The sequence below is a fragment of the Sinocyclocheilus rhinocerous genome, unplaced genomic scaffold (assembly GCF_001515625.1).
Source record: "Sinocyclocheilus rhinocerous isolate Xijiao unplaced genomic scaffold, SAMN03320098_v1.1 scaffold3689, whole genome shotgun sequence".
In the NCBI taxonomy this organism is placed as follows: Eukaryota; Metazoa; Chordata; class Actinopteri; order Cypriniformes; family Cyprinidae; genus Sinocyclocheilus; species Sinocyclocheilus rhinocerous.
In genome coordinates, this window is record NW_015624251.1 from 202,347 (window position 1) to 225,929 (window position 23,583).

Sequence of the window (23,583 nt, forward strand, 5' to 3'; positions counted from 1 at the left end):
ATTAATATTAAATATATATTATAATCATATAATATAATATTATAATTATATTAGATTTTATTTCAGCTTTATTTCAATTAACGAAAATGATTTTTGATTTATGAAGAGAATATAAGTCTGAAGGATTTCTGACCTTTGGTCCATAAAAAGCCCCGTCTCCTGGATTGAGCTTCCACGGCTCTCCGAACTCATTCAGGCTGTTCTCCAGTTGCTATGAAATAATAAAAACTCAGTTAATACTGCACAAAAACAAACAGCTCAAATGTTAAAGACAGCAGGAAAAATGCTATTCTGGAACCTTCTCGGCTTGATTCCACACAGCAATATCGCCCAGAAACTTCTCCGGACGCGTGGAGAGATGCAGCTGGAAGGAGAAGCCGAAGACATCGTAGACGCAGCGCAAGACATCCAGACAGCCCTTCATCTCCGACTCGATCTGAAACACAACGAGCAAACAATTAGGTTCCGTCTCTTTAAAGATCTAAATCAGCTGTTGAGGTCTTCATTAAAGGCATTACAGGTAATTGTGCGATTCGCGGTGGAGTAGATCAAGCTTTTTTTTAAAAATTAATTTCATTTAGTTGAAAATTCATGTACTAAAACTAAAACTGAAATAAAATTCATAAAAACTAAATTGACATATTTAAAAAAAATAAATAAATAAATAAAAATGACAAAAGCTCACAATAAATTTTATTTAAAAATTAGTAAACTTTTACTAAAATTTAAATGAAAAAAGTGAATTAAAGCAATAAGCCCCAAGAAGCCGTGGTTTACAGTGAATTTAAAAACAGCTAAGTTTAGAAAACCCCCTTAGCTGTTATAAATTCACTGTAAACCACAGCTTCACGGGGCTTATTGCTTTTATAAAATGGTTATTCCATATACGTAGTAAGGTTTCACAAAATAAAACAGAGCAAATAAAGTGTAATGATATTAATAAAAACAGTATTCTTCCACCAAACAATGTAGTTCCTCAGAAACAGTTGTGGTTGCAACAAAGTGGTTGCCAAGCAACACACAAATGTAAACAAAGGTGTATGTTACTTTGTAGAGTCATTTACAACAGCTTCGAACGCGGCTCAGCCAATCAGAATCAAGGACCGGAACTATCCGTTCTATAAATAAAAATTAACCTAATTCAAAATATTTTAGCATCTCAAAGATACTAAAGGAGCGCTGCACCTGATCCATAGTGCAGAAAATATGAGCGTCGTCCTGCTGGAAGCGCCGGACTCTCGTGAGGCCCGTCAGCGTCCCTGAGAGCTCGTTACGATGCAACACGCCGAAATCAGCCAATCTGAGAGGAAGCTCACGCCAGGAGCGCGGCCGATGACCGAACATCAGACTGACAGACAGAGAAAGAGGAGGAGAGATGAAGGACATAAACAAGCAGATAGATAACAATAGATTAAAAACAAGAATATTGCATGAGCAGAGAGAGAATATTAGTCAGTCAGTAAACACCCAAACTACGGTGATACTACAAAACACTGCTAAATAATATACTAAATAATATCCAATGCAACTTATTTTAATACAATATATAATATTGTATTTTCAATATATAATCAATATATAATTTTCAACATTTTTTTAATACAACAAAATATGTATCTTTATCTACAGTTTGTCAGTAATCTTGTATTTTAATCATTTTTTCAAAAAGTAAATTTTCAATGATTTTCAGCTTCAGTCGGACATTATAACTTGTGATTCAATGAGTCATTTGAGCCCTGATTCAGACTGAGTTTGATCCAGACTGCTTCAACAATCAGTTCAACCAAGAATTGTACCAATTAAGTGATATGTTTGATAATCAGACAGCATATTATGCTATATTGCACTGTAAAGAAAAAATGGTGCCGACCATTTATTGTCAATATATGATTTCATAGCATCCATTTTTGTCTTCAAGGCATGACACTACAGGAAACCCAGTGTTTTTTCATGCACTGGTCAATTTTGAAATTTTTGTCTATTTTGCTTCCATAACATGTCTTCATTCAGATTAGTGGGGGGAAAAAAACATCCAAAATACACTTTTGAGTGTTTGTTTTATTGCAGTTTATCTATTTGCGAATTCATAGCTTTAAAAGTTTTTTCTCCACTTCAGCAGCACTTGCATACACCAAAACTTAGAGATTTATTCCTCCCTATATTCTGAAGGTTTTTACTGAGGGGTTTGTTCATAAAGCATTCACACTGATTTATACAACATTTTATCCCTAAAAACATGGCGAAAACGCATATCTTTAAAGGCTGTGAGTTTGTCTCTCCACTTCAGCAGCACTTACAAACATCAAAACTTAGAGATTTATTCCTCTCTATATTCTGAAGGCTTTTACTGAGGGGTTTGTTCATATATCATTCACAATGATTTATACAACATCTTATTCCTAAAAACAAGGCGAAAATGCATATATGTAAAGGCTGTGAGTTTGTTTCTCCACTTCAGCAGCACTTACAAACACCAAAACTTAGAGATTTATTCCTCTCTATATTCTGAAGGTTTTTACTGAGGGGTTTGTTCATAAAGCATTCACACTGATTTATACAACATTTTATCCCTAAAAACATGGCGAAAATGCATATCTTTAAAGGCTGTGAGTTTGTTTGTCCACTTCAGCAGCACTTACAAACACCAAAACTTAGAGATTTATTCCTCTCTATATTCTGAAGGCTTTTACTGAGGGGTTTGTTCATATATCATTCACAATGATTTATACAACATTTTATCCCTAAAAACATGGCGAAAATGCATATCTTTAAAGGCTGTGAGTTTGTTTGTCCACTTCAGCAGCACTTACAAACACCAAAACTTAGAGATTTATTCCTCTCTATATTCTGAAGGCTTTTACTGAGGGGTTTGTTCATACATAATTCACTTGGTTTTATTATTGCACTTTATCTATTCGCGTATGTAGATTTTTAATTGCAATTCTTATCTTTAAAAGTTTTTTCTCCACTACAGCAACACTTACATTCACTAAACTTTACAGTTTTATTCCTCTCTATATTCTGAAGGCTTTTACTGAGGGGTTTGTTCATATATCATTCACAATGATTTATACAACATTTTATCCGTAAAAACATGGCAAAAAGGCGTATCTTTAAAGGCTGCGAGTTTGTTTCTCCACTTCAGCAGCACTTACAAACACCAAAACTTAGAGATTTATTCCTCTCTATATTCTGAAGGTTTTTACAGAGGGGTTTGTTCATACATAATTCACTTGGTTTTATTATTGCACTTTATCTATTAGCGTATGTAGATTTTTAATTGCAATTCCTACCTTTAAAAGTTTTTTCTCCACTTCAGCAGCACTTACACACACCAAAATTTAGTGTTATATTCCCCTTTATTTTCTGAAGGTTTTTACTGAGGGGTTTGTTTATATATTCATCACACAGATTTATACAATATGTTTTTCCTAAAAACATGGTGAAAATGCGTTTTTATCTATCTCTTGATAGCATTTTCTGATTTCTGGAGTGATAAAAGTGAAATCCAAAATCCACTCTGGAAAAACCTTTAACTCTAATATGGCAACCAAATCAAACAGGAGTTTTCAATCTGGCTTTATCCAATGTCTAGATGCGAATGAATGCATATTTAACTAGATAATGCATCATATTTAAACATAAGATTTCAGAAAACTCTGTCTTAATGTACTGTTATTAATCAACTGGGGAAATATGGTGAGCTCTATTAGTTAACATTTTCACCCTGTTCACCTGTAGTGTCCTGCCTTTAGAGATTAAATCTAGTCCAGCATAGAGTTGTGGTTTACCAGTGTCCGGGGCAGTTCATGGGCTTCAGAGCGAAAACATCCTGCTCAACGGGGAAGGAGAACATGTTTTCACTGTAATGCTGCCAGTGACCCGACGTCTCCCACAGTTTGCTGTTATAGATGTTTGGAGACGCCACCTCCTGAAAGCCACGTCTGCTGTATTCCTCCTGCACACACACACACACACACACACACACACACTCACACACTCACACATGAACGGCTCTGTGGGATTCAGCGTTTGACTGTGCTTTAGTGTGAGCTCGTATGCTGACGTACCCTGATGAACTCCGTCAATGTGTTGTAGATATAAGCTCCTCGCGGCAGAAAGAAGCAGCTTCCTGGACTCAGATCGTGGAAGAAGAAAAGTTCTTGATCCTGCAAATCACACCACGAGAGAGCGAGATCTTAACAAGCTCCTTCAGTCACACAAGAGGAGGAAGTGACATGCGTCGCTCCACGGGAGGTGAAGAGACACGTCTGATTGGACAAACTGGCTCCAATTTAAAACAACCACAGTAAGTACAGTACAAGATAATGCACTATAAACCATATGGCACGGCTGTTATATGCAGTATAGAAGATTTTAATGAGGTAAGAGAACTCAAGTAAAGAGGGATAAAAAGCGAAAGCCGTTAGTTTTGTGTAATTAGGAGCTTTCAGCTGAACAGAACAAGACGGACACCAACTGATCCTCACAGGAGCCGAGAAACACATTAAGAGACGCACGTCACACGGAAATATTTTTTAAAAAGCCGTTCAAGATGAAAAAATTTGAACAGCTCATTCTGAAATCAACATTATGAAAATGAACTACATTTTTGCATTTTCCGAACAAAATTCATTTTGCATTTCTTTTTAAAACTGCACTCCATGATACAAGGGTCTATGGAAGCGAATAATTGAAAAGCTAATAATTAATTAAATCATAAACATGTCAATTACAATAAATAATTATAACATAAAACAATCAAAATAAAACACTAATATTAATTAAATCATAAAAATGTAAAATTAAAATAAATATTTTTTAAAATAAAACACTTACTAATAATTAAGTCATAAAAATGTCAGACAAATAATTTTAAAATAAAACAATTTCTAATAAATATTTTTTAATAAAATACTAATAAATCTAATTAAATCATAAAAATCTAAATAATTTTCATCAATATATATAAAAAAACTTTTATTGGAATCAATAATTTTATCAAAAATAATTAATAATTATCAAATAATTAATTATTAAGTCATAAAATGACATTAAAATATTTTAAAATAAAAATAAAACATTAATAATTAATTAAGTCATAAAAAAAGACACAAATGTTTTAAAATAAAATAAAAATAGAACACTTACTAACAATTAATTAAAATCCTAAAAATGTCAAATTAAAATAAAGAATTTTTAAATAAAACAATGAAAATAAAACACTTTATTTTAAAACCAGATTAAATATTTCACGTGTTTATCTGCTTGTCATATGACCATTATCCGACATCACAGAACCGGAACATGTGAACGTGTTGTTAAATTACTGAAATATATTGACTTAAATTAATCTCAGAATGACTTCAAGTAAATATTTGAGCTCAAAGGGGTTCAGCTGATGACAGAGTTTGGGAATCCGTGACTTGGATCAGTATAAACCAGAGGGAATCATTTATTCCAGCTCTGACTCTCACACACCTTCCCGATCTTGCGATGGTCTCTGTTTTTAGCCTCTTCCTGGAAACGTTCCCATTCCTTCAGCATTTTGCCGTCAGGAAAAGAAATCCCGTAGATTCGCTGGAGCGTCTCCATGTCCGAACGGCCTTCCCAGTACGTGGATGAATTCTGAACAACATCACAATATCACATTAATATCACACTATAAAGCCATTTTATTGCAGAACTGCAGCTCTAAAGCATCTGTACTTGCATTTGGGTCAAAGACAAATAAGAGTTTAAGCATAAAAACAATAAGTGTAATACTACTTTAAATTGTTGTTGTTTTCCCCAAAAAATGTAAAAAGTTTTCCGTTTAATTTAATTGCAATTTTGTTTTTGGTTTTCCGATCAAAAAATAAAAATAATACATTTTCCCCTGATTTACAGAAGACGCCCACTAAAATGTCATTCAGTGTAACAATCTCGTCAGGCACATTTACAACAAAAATCAATCAATGACATATTAAAAGACTAATTACTTTCAGCATTTTGCCGTCAGGAAAAGAAATCCCGTAGATTCGCTGGAGCGTCTCCATGTCCGAACGGCCTTCCCAGTACGTGGATGAATTCTGAACAACATCACAATATCACATTAATATCACACTATAAAGCCATTTTATTGCAGAACTGCAGCTCTAAAGCATCTGTACTTGCATTTGGGTCAAAGACAAATAAGGGTTTAAGCATAAAAACAATAAGTGTAATACTACTTTAAATTGTTGTTGTTTTTCCCCGGATATCTTAACGTCTTTGACCCATTTATTTTACATCAATCAAGACCAACGTGCTAGTGCTGATAAAAACAGAAGTATAAGCGTTGTTTAAGATCATATCAAAACCTGTAAGAGTGATCTAAAGGTGTCTGAGTACCTTATAGATCTTGAGCGCTTTGATTTTGCCGGTGTGTCGTACATGCGGCCCGCGGCACAGATCGATCAACGGGCCGCATCTACCAGAGGAAGAATATGAATTCATGACGGAAAGAGGCTTTATAGCATCCGTACGGAGAAAGCAGACGTCCTGCGTTACCTGTAGACGGTGGTGGTGGGAGTGGAAACCTTCTCATTCAGGATCCGACACTTGAACTTGTTGTACTAGAAAAATAAAAGCAAATGTTTTCATTTCATTTTCTCAGCGTCCATAGAAAAACACTGCGACCAGGTTGATCAGATGACAATACCGTGGTACTATGATTTAACGTAATATATACCATGGTACTAAATAAATATCATATTCATATGCAGTCTTAAATATGGTTTTTCGAACAAGAACATCATAAAAAAATGGTTGTAAATGTACGGTTTGTGTTTCATTTTTCCCCAAATTATATGTTTTCCGTTTTTATTTTTCTGGATTCCGTTTTAATGGTTTAATTACATTTAATTTTCAATAATTTATTAAAATTGTAACAATAATAGTTCCCTATGAAATGTGCTTTATTCTTTCCCAAATTAATTTTTTCCTCATTTTTATTTTTCTGGATTCTGTTTTAATGATTCAATTAACCAAAAAGCATATCTAATCAACAGAATTTATAAAACTTTTTAAATGAATCATTTACATTTTTAATAATTTATTAAAATTGTAACAATAATAGGCCCTATGAAATGCGTTTTATTTTTTCTCAAATTATTAATTTTTTTTCCAGGATTCCATTTTAATGGTTTAATTAAATTTTAATAACCAAAAAGCATATCTAATCAATAGAATGAATAAAGCTTTTAATTTTTTATAATTTATTAAAATTGTAACAATAATAGGGCCCTATGAAATTATTATTATTATTTTAATTTTCTGGATTCCATTTTAATGGTTTAATTTAATTTTAATAACCAAAAAGCATATCTAATCAATAGAATTAATAAAGCTTTTAATTTTTATTTTTAATAATTTATTAAAATTGTATCAATAATAGGGCCCTATGAAATGTGTTTAATTTTTTTCTAGAAATTCTACATTCTTTGTTTTATGATTTAATACAAAATTATCAAACATGGTGGTAATCAAATGAAAATGTAACAATTGTAGTGTAGAAATAGTTTCACTCAGAAATTGCTAGTAAATTGCACAATTAATTATAAAGAAACCGCAAGCAACACACTGAAATAAATGTGCGATTTTTAAGTAGAAGGACTTTATATTATTTAGGGTTAGGGTTAGAAAAAGCTTTTACAAAAAAAAAACTTTTTAAATTAAAACGAGAACGAAAAATTGTGGTATTTCCTAAATAATGTTTTAATAAATTATATTTTTATTATTACTTTGAGAAGTACAGTTTACTGTACAACAGTAATATATTTCTGTAATAATTTCTTCAATTTAAACCAAGCTTTTATTTTTGGCGGGTTGTAGTGAAGACTGTTGATGTGATGAAATAACTATTAACGCAAACGGAGCGATTCCTCACCTTAAACATCTCAAGCAGCGTCTCCTTACTGATCTCCAGTCTCTCAAAGGGTTGCTTGTCCTTCATGATGCTCCTGCAGATGTTCTCCAGATCTCCAAACTCTGTGCTGGACACTCCTCTGTGAACAAACAGCAGATACGCTGAGCTACAGAAGCTCTGCTCAGATCAGACGGACGTCGAACACCTCCACTCACTTCTGTCCGTCCAGGAACATGTCGTAGTAGAAGCCGTTCTCGATGGGCGGCCCGTAGCACAGGCATCCGCCGTAGAACTGCTCCATGGCCTCGCCGAGGATGTGAGCGCTGGAGTGCCAGTAAACCTGAGACACACAACAACATCTGTTCATGTACATTCAGATATACCTTCAGCAGTCAAATATGGAAGTGTGGTGAGTAACCGACGGCCTGCGCGTCCTCGTGGGCGAAGCGCAGCAGCTCCAGACTGCAGTCGGTCTCCAGCGGCCGGTCCAGATCCCACAGCTCTCCGTTCACACGCGCGATCACACAACTGTCCGCCAGAGCCTGACTACACACACACAAACAAACAAAAAAACATCAACAACACTGACATATGCTGCAGAACATTTAAGTCATTTTTAAGGCTGTGAATGTTAAGAGATAGAAAGATGTGTAAAACCTTTCCACAAAATGGTTAAAAAAAACAAAATAGTAAGGCTTGTGTTGCAAAACATTAGAGTATGACAATAGCAAAGTCAAAGTCATGGGTTTAATTTCCAGGTAATGCATGAACTGATAATTAATGCAATGCATGTCGCTTTGAATAAAAGCATCTGCCAAATGTAAATATGAAACTACTAAATAGTGACAGATGTACAGATCTAAATAAAGAAATACATTTTAAAATATTAGTGATAGATCTATTTTTTTAAATAATAATGTATAAAAAAAATTTGGGGGGAGGGGCAGGGTTATTATAGTTAACTAAAACTAAAAGAATAAAAAACATTTCCATTACTTCAAATAAAATAAATGAAATTAAAAAAAATCCAAAAGTATGAATATGAAAGTGAAACAAAGGGAAGCGATATTGATGCATAGTGTATTATTTTGACGTGACGTGTAGCCAAGTGTGGTGTCCCATACTCGGAATTTGTGCTCTGCATTTAACCCATCCATTTCAATGATCTTATAAGCATTTGTGAAATAATTATATAAAACTATATTACCAGTACAATACACATCAACTTATTTTATGTATTTATTTGTCAAACTAATGCAAACTGAGCAGAAAGAGGATTAGGCTTAAAAGATTTCTTATCCTATGACTCCATCTGGTGGACAACCTTAGTATTACAGCCTTCATCTGCTTGTAATCTGTCAGAATGACTTGTTCTCTATATGTAAAAAAGTTTAGAAGAGTTTGGATAATGCACTTTAAAGATACAAGAAACTTACTGTTTCCTTTTTTTTACTGTTATTTTAATAATTCGCCATGGCAACACCGTTCAAGATATCCAAAACCCGTTCACAATTTAGCATCTTCAGTATCTTGGCATCATGTTGACAAAGTTTGGTGTGAACTGCATGATTCTCCTAGGAGGAGTATGCAATAACGCACAGCCTGAATTTTCCAAAAATCCACATTCAAACCAAAATAGCCGACTTCCTGTTGGTCGTAGCTAATGACTGTAAATTAGAAAATTGTCCGGCTTGATGAAAACAATATATGTACTGAGTTTGGTGTCTGTAGGAAAAAGAAACCCCCCACTTTTGTCAAAAGGTGGCCCTATAGAGCACCTGCTCCACGCCCATTTATGAGCTTTTGTCAGTGTCTAACCTGGGGCAATTCTAGGATTTTCATTTTAGGGGGGCTCAGCCCCCAGTGAGGATATGATAATAATAATAGCCTAATAATAATACAAAAAAATATATATTATTATAAATTATATATTATAATTTATATATATAAATAAAATAAGAAATGTTTGATTAATAGGGGTCGTATACTAAACAAATTTTACTGTTTGCATTTCTAGTACAACCCTCTTTCCTTAGCTCAAGAATGCAAACCTCTTTGCCACATGCACTGGAATATGTATTATATTGAAAGTTACATTTTCAAATGAAAATGGCAACATGATCGTTTTATAAAGTATGTGTTCATATGTGCTTCATTTTCACTGGAGGAAACAGCTGTGGTGTGATGAGGGGTGAACGCAGTGAAAACAGGCTACAGTAGATGGGGAACCGATTATTGCTCCCCCATGATATTTTGTAAACTGGATTTATGACAAAGAACTGCACAGATGAAATCTTTTGATAAACACACCTTGTCCTCTGTTTCTCGCTCTGTGCCGCCGCGGTCTGCGGATTGAAAAAGAACGCCCTGAAAGACGGGGAGGAGCCGAGGAGCCGTTTTTATTATGAAATTTAAAGGGGACTGAGGCGATCACGAATTCGTGTACAGTTTATGGAGCTAATTGCAAAATTTTAGGGGGTCTGAGAAGTCATTTTGTGACTACAAAAATGGCCTAGCGACACCCATGTGTCTAACTATCATGAATACTGATGTGTGTGTCGAGTTTCATGAAACTCTGCATGTTAAGTGCCTTAAAAACACCTGTTAAGAATATTCAAGTTTGACACGTTGCCATGGCAACAGTATTTAGATATCAAGAATCCCTTCGTAGTTTTACATCTCAAGTGTTTTCACATTATTCTGATGAAGTTTGAAGCAAATCGGGTAAAAATAAGCATGTGAGATCAAAGCATTTTTTAAAAGAGACACTTCATGCTGCCAGTTGGTGGCGCTATAACTTTGACTCATAATAGTCACATCTATGTGATCGGCCTCATACAATGAACAAACTGCTGAAGTTTGATCAAAATCAGACAATGTGTGCAAAAGTTATTAGACACTTCCTTTTTCTAATTTCTCGCCATAAATTTGTCGCCTTGCCACGGCCAAACCATTCGAGATATCAAAAATCCCTTCGCAATTTTGCATCCCCCATGTCTTGAGATCATGTTGACCGAGTTTGGTGGCGATTGGATGAAAAGCCTAGGAGGAGCCCCCTAGGGGCTCGGGCCCTAAAAATAACAACTCATTCAAAATATTGAACCTATAATAATATCTCATTCTGAACAACACTGAATTGGACCAATTTGTACCCTATTCATGGAAAGTGTCAATAGAGCTCCTCAAATGCATCATCTTGTGTCAGATTTCAGTTTCTTTCGTATTTAACATGAATGAGGAGTAAATGCTCTTACCTGATGGCACAGGCCAGCTGATACGGGCTGCTGACCCAGGCTGTGGCCTTCAGCGTCTGTCCGTCAGGCAGCTGGACGCTGATGGAGTGACCGCCGGCCGCCCGCTCCACCAGAAGAGCATCGCTCTCCTTCTTCAGCCGCTCATAAAGCTGCAAACGACCAGAGACGAATGCAGGCCACGGGTTCAGCTGCTCCGGTGCATGAGAGACAGATAGAGAAAGAGAGAGAGAGGGGGGGGTGATGTGGTCAGTATACGGTCTAATATGAGCTCTGAGAGCAGCTGAGCTGTTAAACGCCACATGAATGATGCTGATGCAATGACACAGCAATCACACTGACCACGTGTGTGTGTGTGTGTGTGTGTGTGTATTAGTGCACCTCTGCCTTCACTTTCTCCTTCTTGTTTTTCTCTTGAACATCTGATGCACTGGATCGAGACGGAGCAGCATTCTGCTGAAACACACAAAAACAAACACTATCAAACATTATGCAATATTGCTTGTGTATTAATGAACAGCACATTCATGCTTATTTATTTTTTTTCTAATTGGCAAAATGACATGAATTTAAGTTCATACAACAAAATTTAAACATTTACATTTATGCATTTAGCAAATGCTTTTGTCCAAAGCAACTTACTTACAAAAGAGGAACAAAGCATACAATTATTTTTTTTTGCTGGAAAGACTTAATGTAATTGAAACAGTATGTTCATATTCTCATTTACCTACATGCTTTTAACTAAAAAGTTTTAAGACGATAGATAGATAGATAGACAGATAGATAGATAGATAGATATAGATAGAAATGCAGATAGATAGAAAGAAATGCAGATGATAGATAGATATTCAGAAAGATAGATAGATAGATATTCAGAAAGATAGATAGATATTCAGAAAGTCAGAAAGATAGATAGATAGATAGATAGAAATTCAGATAGATAGATAGATAGAAATTCAGATAGATAGATAGATAGATAGACCTTTGGACGGCTCTTCTCCTTTGGTTCTTCAGGCTTGCTCTGGCTCTTCTGTGTGTTTGTCCTCTGGTTCTGGTTCTGATCTGGTTCGCTCGTCCTCTGCTTCTGGTTCTGGTTCTGATCTGGTTCGCTCATCCTCTGGTTCTGGTTGTGGCTGTGCTCCTCCAGCTCCTGCTCGGCTCGGAGGCTCCGGCTGAGGTGCAGCAGCCGGTACTGGAGCTTCTCGTTCTCGGCGCGCAGCGCGTCCAGGCTCGGGCCGCTGGCCAGGGTGCTGAAGTCGAACCCGCCGGTCAGTCCGTCCCGCAGGCGGAGGATCTCACGACTCAACGCCTCGATCTGCTCCTCCTGAGCGGACAAACGTGCAGCCATGCGCTCCGCCATCTTCAGCCTCACAGCTGACGGGATCCGAACCGAGAACAGCGGAATGTGACCGGAAATAATAGATCCGATCATTCCTGCAGGAGGCGCTCGGTGGCCCGGACAGACGAATCTCCTTTGATATATGTGTGTTTTATAAAGGTTTTTCAGCCTGTTTTTTAATTGCGTGTAAAGATGAGGTCGAGCTGGTTAGCTGATATGTGTACCTGTGGTGTTGAGCCGCCGAGGGTCGAAAGAGGCTAAATAAAATAATAATAGTAGCACATTAACGAGAAAAATACATAATGATTAAATAAAAAGTCTACACTATCAAATATAACTGACACATAAAGTAACAAAACAATAATTTACACCTAAATAATGATAGAAATAGACTTTACTAGTCATTCATTTTAAAATACAGTGAAAAATAAAAATAAATTATGCAAACACATTTGCATCCGACCAATCAGAGGCAACGCCCCGCCCATTTTCACACCCTAGCGTTGATGCCGCTGTCCGTTCTACGCGTTCTATTCTATTAATATATAATCTGACGCGTCGCGCAGCGCCACCTGCCGACCAGCTTCACATGACGCTATTTATAACAACAGCGTGACACATGAGATCAGAAATACACTTCAGTCATTTACAGTCATCTCTCCTGTGAAAAAAATAACACACAAGTACATATAACAGCCTAATCTTGTCAACACTGACCAAAAGCTGTCAAACGTTTACAAACAATAGTGCACAGAGCATAAGCTTCAGTGATTCATTTTATTTTGTGTATACGTGCACGAATTAATCCATATCACGCTTATTAATTCATTTTGACCCCATTTTACATACTGGTAAAAAAAAAAAAAATGTATAGCCTGAATGCACTGTAAGTCGCTTTGGATAAAAGCGTCTGCTAAATGCATAAATGTAAAGTAAAGTAAATGGAGTTGCAGTACCCAATCCGGCCGGCAGGTGACGTCAGTGACGCGCGCTAGATCCCGCTGCGTCGTGACAGCGGCGATGACGTCACTGCGCGGAAGTAAACAGACCGCAGCGCTTCATCTGTAAACACGTTTATGAAATGTATAATATTATATGATCATTAAGTACGTAATATACGACTGTCATTGATAAAGTAAGCAGCCCGTGGTTGAATCGCACGCTTGAATGGCTCTGATCAGGGCAGGAGAAAGCGCTGTGCTCGTGATTATGCTGTAAATATTATCGATTATCGATTGATTGATTGATGTTCGGTTCGGAATGGCTGCGGGTTTCGCTCCGCCGAAGCTCAAAGACTTTATTCTCACCGAGAAACTGGGAAGCGGCACATATGCGACAGTTTATAAAGCTTTCAGAAAGGCGAGTGATTGTTGATATCTGATTATTGATGAATAGCCAGAAGCATATTATGTTGATTGATTGATTATTTACTTTCTTGTTCGTCTACTACTTTACTGTTTTAATTGACTGGTTGTGTGTTATTTATTTGAACGTTTTCTTCTTCCATTGATTGGTGGTTGTGTAGATCAGTGGTTCCCAACACTGGTCCTTGAGGCACCCCAACACTGCACATTTGGCATGTCTCCTTTCTCTGCCACTCCAGCTTCAGGTCTTGGAGTCTCTACTAATGAGATGATGACCTGAATCAGGTGTGTTTGATTAAGGAGACATGCAAAACGTGTTGGGGTGCCTCAAGGAGCAGTGTTGGGAACCACTGGTGTAGATCATTTGCAGGTTTTGATTGACAGATTGATTGTTTCAGACTGACAGCAGGGAGGCGGTGGCTGTGAAGGTGGTCAGCAAGAAAAGTCTGAATAAAAGCTCAATGGAGAACCTGCTGACAGAGATTGAGATCCTGAAAACAGTCCGGCATCCTCACATAGTGCAGCTCAAAGACTTCCAGGTACAAACACAAATAAAGATTCCCATGCCTTTTAAGAACAATGTGCATTTACTTTTAAATTGTAGTGTATTTAGATTTAGTTGAATAATTGAATAACCAATGACAGACAAAGCAGAATCTGAAAGCTAGAATTATATACTTAGACTTATATACAGGCATATGAATATTTACATTTTTAATTGAAGATATGTCATAATAGCAACACTGTGAATGCAGCTTTAATGAGTTCACTCAATTAGCCTATAGTTTTTAATTAAAGCAAAGATGTCTGAGATGTACATCTAATTTATGGAAATATTAAATAAGAATACCATTAATTACAAAAAGTATTAAATTTAAAAATAATAACATGCTAATTCTGCTGGCCCATCTTACCCCAAGGGCCTAATTTTATCTTTTTACTATTTTACCAGAAAATAAGCCTACAATTTTTACTCCACAAGTCCAAAAACTCTAATGTGTCCACCAATCCCTCATTAACAAATAGTCACTAAAAACTTTTATTTTTAACATAATACATAATGTCATAGGTCGCTATTTTCCAGAGGCACACAATTAGATCAATTAACCTCAAAACTGTTTTGACTGAATAAATCTTTCAAATGTTATTCAGATAAAAATAAGAAAATTAAAAATGAACGATGTTGTGGCTCATCTTACCCCGCGTTCCTCTGTCTGTCAGTGGGACAGTGATAACATCTATCTGATTCTGGAATGGTGTTCAGGAGGAGATCTGTCCCGTTTTATCCGCAGTTGCCGGATTCTTCCGGAAAGTGTCGCTCGTCGCTGCCTACAGCAGATCGGTACACACACAGACACACACACACACACACACACACACACACCACAGGATCTATACTGATGAAATGTGTGTGTTTCAGCATGCGCTCTTCAGTTTCTCCATGAGAAGAACATCTCTCATCTGGACCTCAAACCGCAGAACATCCTGCTGAGTGGAAACGTGCTGAAGCTCGCAGGTGAAACTTCACAACACGCGTGATTTGAGGAATCATTCGAACACTGCAGGACGAATCTAAACTTTCAGGTTTCAGCACATCACTATCAGCACTAGTGCTACACTTGAAGAAAAGTCCGTAAAAATTAGGTCTAATGTCCTGTATTCAAATGAAGACATTTTCCGGTATGATTTTTCACAGGCGTTTTACTTATGCATTGCATTGTTTTGTGTTTTAAGGTTAAAGGAATTGTCTGCAAACTTAACGGATAATATCCTGGCAGAACATTTCCATTACCTTTTCTGTTTTTATCTTATAGTGTAGTAACGATCGATTTAAACACAACTAATAATGTATGTAATTCAAAAGTTTAAAAAGTTTCTGCAAGTTTTATGAAAGTAAATTTAAGATTCCATTACTTTTCAATTACTTTTACACACAAAAAAAGTTTATGGTTTAAATATCTCTGCCCTCAACCACAAGAATATGGAAATAACTTTTACTGTACCTTCTGATCTGTTTTTGTCTTGTTTTCCAAAGATTCTTAAATCAAGATACATTTACTTGAAGCAAAATGATAGTAGTCTTGTTTTGATCAAAATGAAGTGAGTTTATGGTTAAAACATAGAAAAATCAACTTAATTCAAAGGGAAAACAGGTTTCCATTCCCCAATGACAGATATTTGGGTAACACTTTATTTTAGGGTCTCGAATATTAGCCATTTATTAGTACTAGTTAGGCACATATTAATGCCTTATTCTACATTCCTAATCCTACCCAATACCTAAATTTAACAACTACCTTACTAACTATTAACACGCAGCAAATTAGGAATTTATTGAGGGAAAAGTCGTAGTTAATAGTGAATAAGTGTTCCCTATTCTAAAGTGTTACCGATATTTGTTCTTGCTTTAAGCATAAACTAAAAATAACATTTAATTTTGTTCAGTTTCCCAGATAACAAGACTTCATATCTTCAATTTGCATCTCCAGTAAATGCATCTTGATTTAAGGATGTGTAGATACACACACACACACACACACACACAGTCAGGAAAACAAGACAGTGCATGCAACATTTATTTAAGACTTTCTGCTCTGATTTAAGACCTTAATTTAAATTTTAATCTGAGACTTTTTATTATCTCAATAAATGTTTTCTAGAGGTTCACAGGGGTTTGTTCACATGCCTGACGTCATTTGAACGAGTCTGATGTGATATTTTACTTCTCAGCATCTCATAATAAGGTGACTAATGGGTTGTGTGTAGATTTTGGTTTTGCGCAGTACATGAGCCCATGGGACGAGCAGCAGGCTCTGAGAGGCTCTCCGCTCTACATGGCTCCAGAGATGGTGTGCAGACGGCATTATGACGCTCGAGTGGATCTGTGGTCCGTCGGGGTCATCTTATACGGTGAGACACACTAATAACTCTAGATTTAAAGAAATAATTCATCATTTACTCACCCTCATGTTGTTCTAAACCTGTATGACTTTGTTCCTTCTATTTTTGTCCACATAATGAAAGTCAGTGGGGTCCAGTGTTATGTTAACTCCAACATTCTTCAAAATATCTTAATTTGTGAAAGTCTTGCAACATATTCAGCAGCACGACTGTTTTCAACATTGATGATAATAATAAATGTTTCTTGAGCAGCACATCAGCATATTAGAATGATTTCTGAAGATCATGTGTCATTATTATTCCAAAGTTTTGACCGGCTGTTTGTGTGTCTTTTTGAGGGCAGAAGCTTTATTTGGACGAGCTCCCTTCGCCTCTCGCTCTTTTGCTGAACTAGAAGAGAAGATCCGCAGTGAGAAACCCATCGAGGTGAGAATTAATGACTCACTCGTGTTCACACTGCTATACAAAGGAGTTTTGTTATAATAATCAATGGTATTTTCATTGGACAAAATCATTAAATGTTACAAAATCTAATGTTTTGTTTAAAGGAATAGTTCACCAAAAATGAATATTAGCTGAAAATGTTCTCACTCTCAGTCTTTCCGAGATTAGGATGAGTTTGTTTCTTCGTCAGATTTGGAGAAATGTAGCATTGCATCACTTGCTCTGCAGTGAATGGGTGCCGTCAGAATGAGAGTCCAAACAGCTGATAAAAACATCACAATAATCCACAAGTAATCCACAGCACTCCAGTCCATCAGTTAACATCTGGAGAAGACAAAAGCTGAAACTAACACTTCTTACATGTTTATTTTAGTCCTGAAGTGGCAAAACCGCCGCTGCTCGTCTCCAGTGTCAGACGAAACTTCAGCAAATGTGTCACACAGATGCTGCTCTACAAACACGCAAACACTCGTTCAGTGCAGAGTTAGATCACGTGGGTCTGTTCGTTTGTTTTAGAGCTGGTTTCTGCCACTGATTTCCTCATTCAATTAGATTCTGATTCATAAGCTCTTGATTCAATTCAGTTTTATTTATTTATTTTTCATTTTACGCCACATCAGCATCAAAGGCTATATTAAAACTCAAGAATAATAAGTTTTAAAATAGCGTCAATAACAATACTTCAATGCATTGTATACTAGAATTTAACAATATTGTTTGTTTTGTTTTTTTACGAACAAAGTCATTTTTTAAAACAATTTAAATAATTTAAAAAAAAAAATCTAATATTTTTCAATCAGGTTTTACAAAATGTTCATTAATGTTCTTTTTGAGTAAAAATGTTTCCTAGTATCTTTTAAAGCAGAACACTCTAATAAAATATGTATTTAATTCAGATTTTAGGTAGCATTTTATTATTATTATTAGCCATCCTGATTTAGATAAATGTCTGTAGTCATTTGCATTGCATTTTTTGAGTGAAACCGTTTAAGGATCCACTTAAAAAGGCATTAGTCTTGGAATTTTAAGAATGAAATGTTGCATTGTTAAAATCACAACTAATGAAAAAATTTATCTTTATTTTTACCCAGCCATTTGTTGAAGTGTGCACTTTTCTCTAAATGCATGTGTAATTATGACAAACATCAGATATACACTACAAAAATGATTGTTTTCCAATAGTAAAAATATCTAAAATGACTTGAATCAAGATACATTTACCTGAGAAGCATATTAAGAAGATATTAAGTCTTGTTTTCTAAAAAAAATTTATCAAAATCAAGTGAGTTTAAGCTTAAAGCTAGAAAATTATCCTTCATCGAAGTCAGAAATATAAACTAAATTCAAAAGAAAAACAAGATTTTTTTTCTGGTTTTAAGCTTAAGCTCACTTCATTTTGAATGTACTTTGATTTAAGAATGTTTAGATATTTGTACTGAAAAAAACAATACAAAAATACTAAGTAAGAAAGTCATGTTTTGCAGTGTGTGAACTGTATTTGTCTTCTAGAAAGCGCTGGTGTTGCAGGCGGTGCAGAAGGACCAGGATGGAGAGCGATCGGCTGCGTTATCTCTCTACTGTAGTGCACTCGAACACTTTGTTCCTGCCATTCACTGTAAGACACAAACGTCTCAGTCGCTCTGTGTTACATGAGTCCGCAGAGCTCCGCTTCACTCTCATCATCTCTGTCTCTGCACTTTCAGATGAGACGGACAGACAGAGGAAGGAAGCACTGAGACAAAAGGTAAATAAAATCATTTACTCACTATCATGGTGTTCCAAACCCGTGGGAACTGAGGCTCTTAAATGAAAAAGAAGCAATTATAAAGTTAGTTCATAACGCTAATCCAATGAATGAGAACAATAGATGTGACTCTTCATTTGTTTTCTTTCAGGTGAATCAGTATGTTTCTCGTGCCGAGGAGCTCAAAGCGCTGGTCAGATCGGACAACAAGATCACTTTTGAGAAGGCAAAATCAACCAGGAACATATTAATAGGTAGGCAGTTCTGCATTACTGATTTCTAATATCTAACTCCTGTTTTGACTTTCAAGTGTTTCGTTGTTCACAGAAATGTCCAGAGATCAGCCGCGTTTACTGGCTGCCCTGGAAGTGGCGTCCACTGCTGTTGCCCAGGTAACGGTTATGATGGCTCATTTGCATATGCGTCATGTGAGCTGCGGTGTTGCATGTTGGGTGATGGAGTTGCGATGTGTGCAGGAGGAGAGCGGCGCGGAGGACTATGACACGCTTGATTTATACCAGCAGAGTCTGGGCGAGCTGCTGCTGGCGCTAGCAGGTAAATGTTCATTTGTATTAACTATTATTATTATTATTTATAAAACACAGGTGTAAGTTTTATATATGAAGCCTAGCAACCATCAAGAACACCCTAGCAACCACCTAGTAACAACTTAAAATACCATAGCAACCACCAGGCAACAGCCTAGCAACCATCAAAATACCCTAGTAACTGCTTAGCAACGGGTGTGAAAACTCAGAACACCCTAACAACCACCTAGCAACAGCCTAGCAACCATCTAGAACACCCTCGCAACCACCCAGTAATAACCCAGAATACCATAGCAACCACTGAGCAACAGCCTAGCAATATCCCAAATACCCAAGCAACTGCTTAGCAACGGGTGTAAACACTCAGAACACCCTAGCAACCACTTAGTAACAACACAGAATACCATAGCAACCACCTAGCAATAGCCAAGCAACCACCTACCAATAACCCAGAATAACATATCAACCATCAAGCAAAAGCTTAGCAGCCATAAGAATACCCTAGCAACTGCTTAGCAACGTGTGGAAACACTCAGAACACCCTACCAACCACCTAGTAACAACACAGAAAACCATAGCAACCACTGATCAACAGCCTAGTAACCATCAGAATTCCATAACAACTGCTTGTAAACACTCAGAACATCCTAAAAACCACCTAGCAACAATCAGAATACCCTAGCAACTGCTTAGCAACAGGTGTAAACACTCAGAGCACTCACCTAGTGAGAGCCTAGCAACCATCCAGAACACCCTTGCAACCACCTAGTAACAACACAGAATACGATAGCAACCACTGAGAAACAGCCTAGCAACCATCAGAATACCCTAGCAATTGCTTAGCAACAGGTGTAAATACTCAGAACACCCTAGAAACCACCTAGCAACAGCCTAGCAACCATCCAGAACACCCTAGCAACCACATAGTAACAATACAGAATACCATAGCAACCACCAAGCAACAGTCTAGCAACCATCAGAATACCCTAGCAACTGCTTAGCAACAGGTGTAAACACTCAGAACACCCTAGAAACAGCCTAGCAACCACCTAGTAACAACACAGAATACCATAGCAACCACCCAGTACCGTACACACTGGTGAGTGAGTATTGGACAAACATCACTGACATTTTTTCCTGAAAATTAAAAATGTGGTTCTTCATAATCTGATGAGCGTTATAGAAGACGGCGAGGTGGAGGGACGTCAGGCATCCAGATGTGGCGGTGAGTGGTTGCCAGGTCAGCGTGTGTGGTACGATCATCTCGCTGCCATCTGGATCTCATTGAGAGCAGCTCTCTTCATTCTCAGAGTTATTAAATACTGAACCAAATGAAAACTGTTATCTCTCAAACTCCTCGAGAGCTCCAGACCCTCTCCACTCCCAGAACTCTGCTGGATTCCCGCCTCACTGCAGGGTTTTTTGGCCGTTACGCACCCGATGTTGATCTGTTACGGTGCTAATGCCAGCGCTGGCCTAATCAAAACAGCCGCCAGGCTGCTTTAGTGCTCAGTGTGCAAGACTGTTTAACAGTTAGCGCAGGCATCTGCAAGAGATAATACGACTGGTTGTGGAGCATTTAAAGAAGATGTGCTGCCCAAATTTGGAAGCTCTCTTCATTAACTGTAAGCCTTTTTATTCACCGCGGGAGTTGTCCTCGTTTATTCTGGTGAGTGTGTACATTCCTTCTGACGCGCGTGTGAGCGCCGCGCTAGAACTGTTGGCCGATCAGATCACACACACAGAACAACGTTGGGCTCCGAATATAATTCGAATTAACAATTCGTTTCTACGAAGTCAGCAGGTTTGATTATTTTTTTAATTAATTTATTATTATTTATTAATTTTAAGCAATAATGATTTTAATAAGTAATTACGAAATATAATAATTCGTTCCGGAGCCACAACGGTACGCACAATAGGTCAATATTCACTATTAACCAAACGCTTTTCACCTGTCTCAGCATCTCTCACTGTTTACACTTTTAATCCGTAATAGAGAGCGTGTCACACCTTCCTCAAGACCTTTTACCGTTTGCACTCCACTTGATGCACTTAAACAAACAGACAGTGCAAATCTACACGTATTTACCTATTTGCCGCCTATATCTTATTCCTATCTAATAGCCTGTGTGCACCTGCCTCAAGATCTCTCAGTCTGTTTACGATCCGATAGATGCATGTGACAAAACAGAAAATGCTGCTACTCTTACTTACTCTGCCTGCCCCACTTGACACTTCACCAGTCAGATCTAGGTGCAGCTGTCGCAGAACACGCCACAGCCAAGGCAAGATAACATTAAAAATCACCTGCATCAATCGCGGTGTCCAGTGGCTGTAACTAGTGAGAGATCTTGAGGCAGGCGCAACGCTTTGGTGCCACGTACCGGACGCGAACTCCATAACGGATTAAAACGGTTGAATAAAATATAAAGTAAGGTGGAAAATAAGTATAGATTTGCACTGTCTGTTTGTTTAAGTGCATCAAGTGGAGTGCAAACGGTAAAAGGTCTTGAGGCAGGTGTGACACGCTCTCTATTACGGATTAAAAGTGTAAGTGAGTGTAAACTATATAAAATAGTTTATTAACTCCAGAGTGAAGAAACGGGCAGGAAACATCATCAAAGACCCCTCTCACCCCGGACACAACCTGTTTGCACTTCTCCCTTCAGGCAGACGCTACAGATCTCTGTGCACTAGAACATCTAGGCATAAAAACAGTTTTTTCCCCCATGCCATCTCCAGCTTAAACAGCTAACATATGAATCATTACCTGTGTTCTGTAATTCATTTCGTAATTCATTCTACATCCTTAATTATTGCCTCTTTCTCAAGTATTATGTAAATACATATGCATATCTCTTTATTTATACAGTTCTATATAGAGTAAATAATGCACAAATCTGTACATGCACAAATCTACTGTTCCAGATTCATACACATTATTTATTGTTAAGTTTTTACTATTTAAATGTTTTTTTTGTTTGTTTTTTTTCTGTTCTCATGTCAGATATGTATGTATGTACCAGGAGCACCTTAAAAAAAAAAAAACACAACAAATTCCTCGTGTGTTTGCACACACCTGGCGAATAAAGCTAATTCTGATTCTGATTTCTCGATTACTCGGTTTATTCTGCTGCTCATTGGTAAGTTAAGCATAAGGGTTTGTTCAGATCACTAAATATTCAGCTGTTGTGCTGTTACTTTACCGATAAAGAAACGGACAAAAACAATCCCACCGATTTACACTGAAGAAGAGACTTTATTTAATACTTTCATTGCTCTTGCAACTACATAGCAATGTGCTAAAACCCCCACAAAAAAACATAACAGCATAGAATAATGTTAAATTCCACTCAGAACACCATAGCAACTACATAGCAACGTGCTAAAACCCGCTAGTTACTCTCTGGAGGTTTAAAAGCAGAAGTCAGCATTCGTCAGTGTTATCATGTGTGTATATATGTATGGAAAGTGAAGCCGTCCGCAGTGGTGTGTGTTGTTATGAGCTGATATGTTTGTCTGTCTCCTGCAGCTGAATCTCAGGGCCGGCGCAGAGAGCTGCTCCACAGCGAGGTGAGAAGATCACTATTTATGTGCTTGTGACGTCTGAATGAAACCCTGAGTGCTCCATATGTCATTATGGGCTCATGAACGGCTGTCACATGACTCATGCATCAGACGCAATCTGCACAAAAACCACATTCCAATATCAAGGCTTTAAAGGTGCTGATGTCATTTTTTCATGCTAGAAACATGCTAACAACATGCTAATCATGCTAGAAACATGTTAGCAACATGTTAATCATGGGATAGGGGTAGGGTTAGAACTAGCAACATGATGATCATGCAAAAAGTTTTAACAACTTTCTAATCATGTTACAAACATGATAATCATGTTAGAAATATGTTAACAACATGCAAGCAACTTGTTAATCATGCTAGAAACATGCTAATCATGCTAAAAATGGTAACAACATGATAATCATGTTAGAAATATGTTAACAACATGCAAGCAACTTGTTAATCATGCTAGAAACATGCTAATCATGCTAAAAATGGTAACAACATGATAATCATTCTAGAAACAGGCTATCAACA

General features: G+C 37.0%; 2 protein-coding genes across 2 annotated transcripts in view; one reads left to right on the forward strand and one right to left on the reverse strand.

The window, feature by feature from the left end:
* tars3 (threonyl-tRNA synthetase 3) overlaps positions 1–12,571 on the reverse strand; it is a 17,718-nt gene extending 5,147 nt beyond the window's left edge. Inside the window, exons 1-15 of the mRNA XM_016552276.1 lie at positions 12,125–12,571; positions 11,521–11,595; positions 11,143–11,330; positions 8,311–8,434; positions 8,104–8,228; positions 7,910–8,027; positions 6,532–6,596; positions 6,373–6,451; positions 5,982–6,071; positions 5,482–5,538; positions 4,071–4,169; positions 3,792–3,958; positions 1,186–1,348; positions 299–436; positions 134–211 (exon numbers count right to left, since the gene is read on the reverse strand). Of these exons, the coding sequence (XP_016407762.1) occupies positions 134–211; positions 299–436; positions 1,186–1,348; positions 3,792–3,958; positions 4,071–4,169; positions 5,482–5,538; positions 5,982–6,071; positions 6,373–6,451; positions 6,532–6,596; positions 7,910–8,027; positions 8,104–8,228; positions 8,311–8,434; positions 11,143–11,330; positions 11,521–11,595; positions 12,125–12,502 (1,944 nt within the window). The 5' untranslated portion in view covers positions 12,503–12,571. The remainder of the gene's footprint in view (positions 1–133; positions 212–298; positions 437–1,185; positions 1,349–3,791; positions 3,959–4,070; positions 4,170–5,481; positions 5,539–5,981; positions 6,072–6,372; positions 6,452–6,531; positions 6,597–7,909; positions 8,028–8,103; positions 8,229–8,310; positions 8,435–11,142; positions 11,331–11,520; positions 11,596–12,124) is intronic.
* A 957-nt stretch (positions 12,572–13,528) lies between these two features.
* The window catches only part of ulk3 (unc-51 like kinase 3), a 14,955-nt gene continuing 4,900 nt past the window's right edge, over positions 13,529–23,583 (forward strand). Inside the window, exons 1-12 of the mRNA XM_016552284.1 lie at positions 13,529–13,840; positions 14,244–14,384; positions 15,067–15,187; positions 15,266–15,361; positions 16,612–16,755; positions 17,090–17,172; positions 18,700–18,805; positions 18,894–18,934; positions 19,086–19,188; positions 19,262–19,326; positions 19,411–19,489; positions 23,018–23,058. Coding sequence (XP_016407770.1) covers positions 13,742–13,840; positions 14,244–14,384; positions 15,067–15,187; positions 15,266–15,361; positions 16,612–16,755; positions 17,090–17,172; positions 18,700–18,805; positions 18,894–18,934; positions 19,086–19,188; positions 19,262–19,326; positions 19,411–19,489; positions 23,018–23,058 — 1,119 coding nt within the window. The 5' untranslated portion in view covers positions 13,529–13,741. The remainder of the gene's footprint in view (positions 13,841–14,243; positions 14,385–15,066; positions 15,188–15,265; positions 15,362–16,611; positions 16,756–17,089; positions 17,173–18,699; positions 18,806–18,893; positions 18,935–19,085; positions 19,189–19,261; positions 19,327–19,410; positions 19,490–23,017; positions 23,059–23,583) is intronic.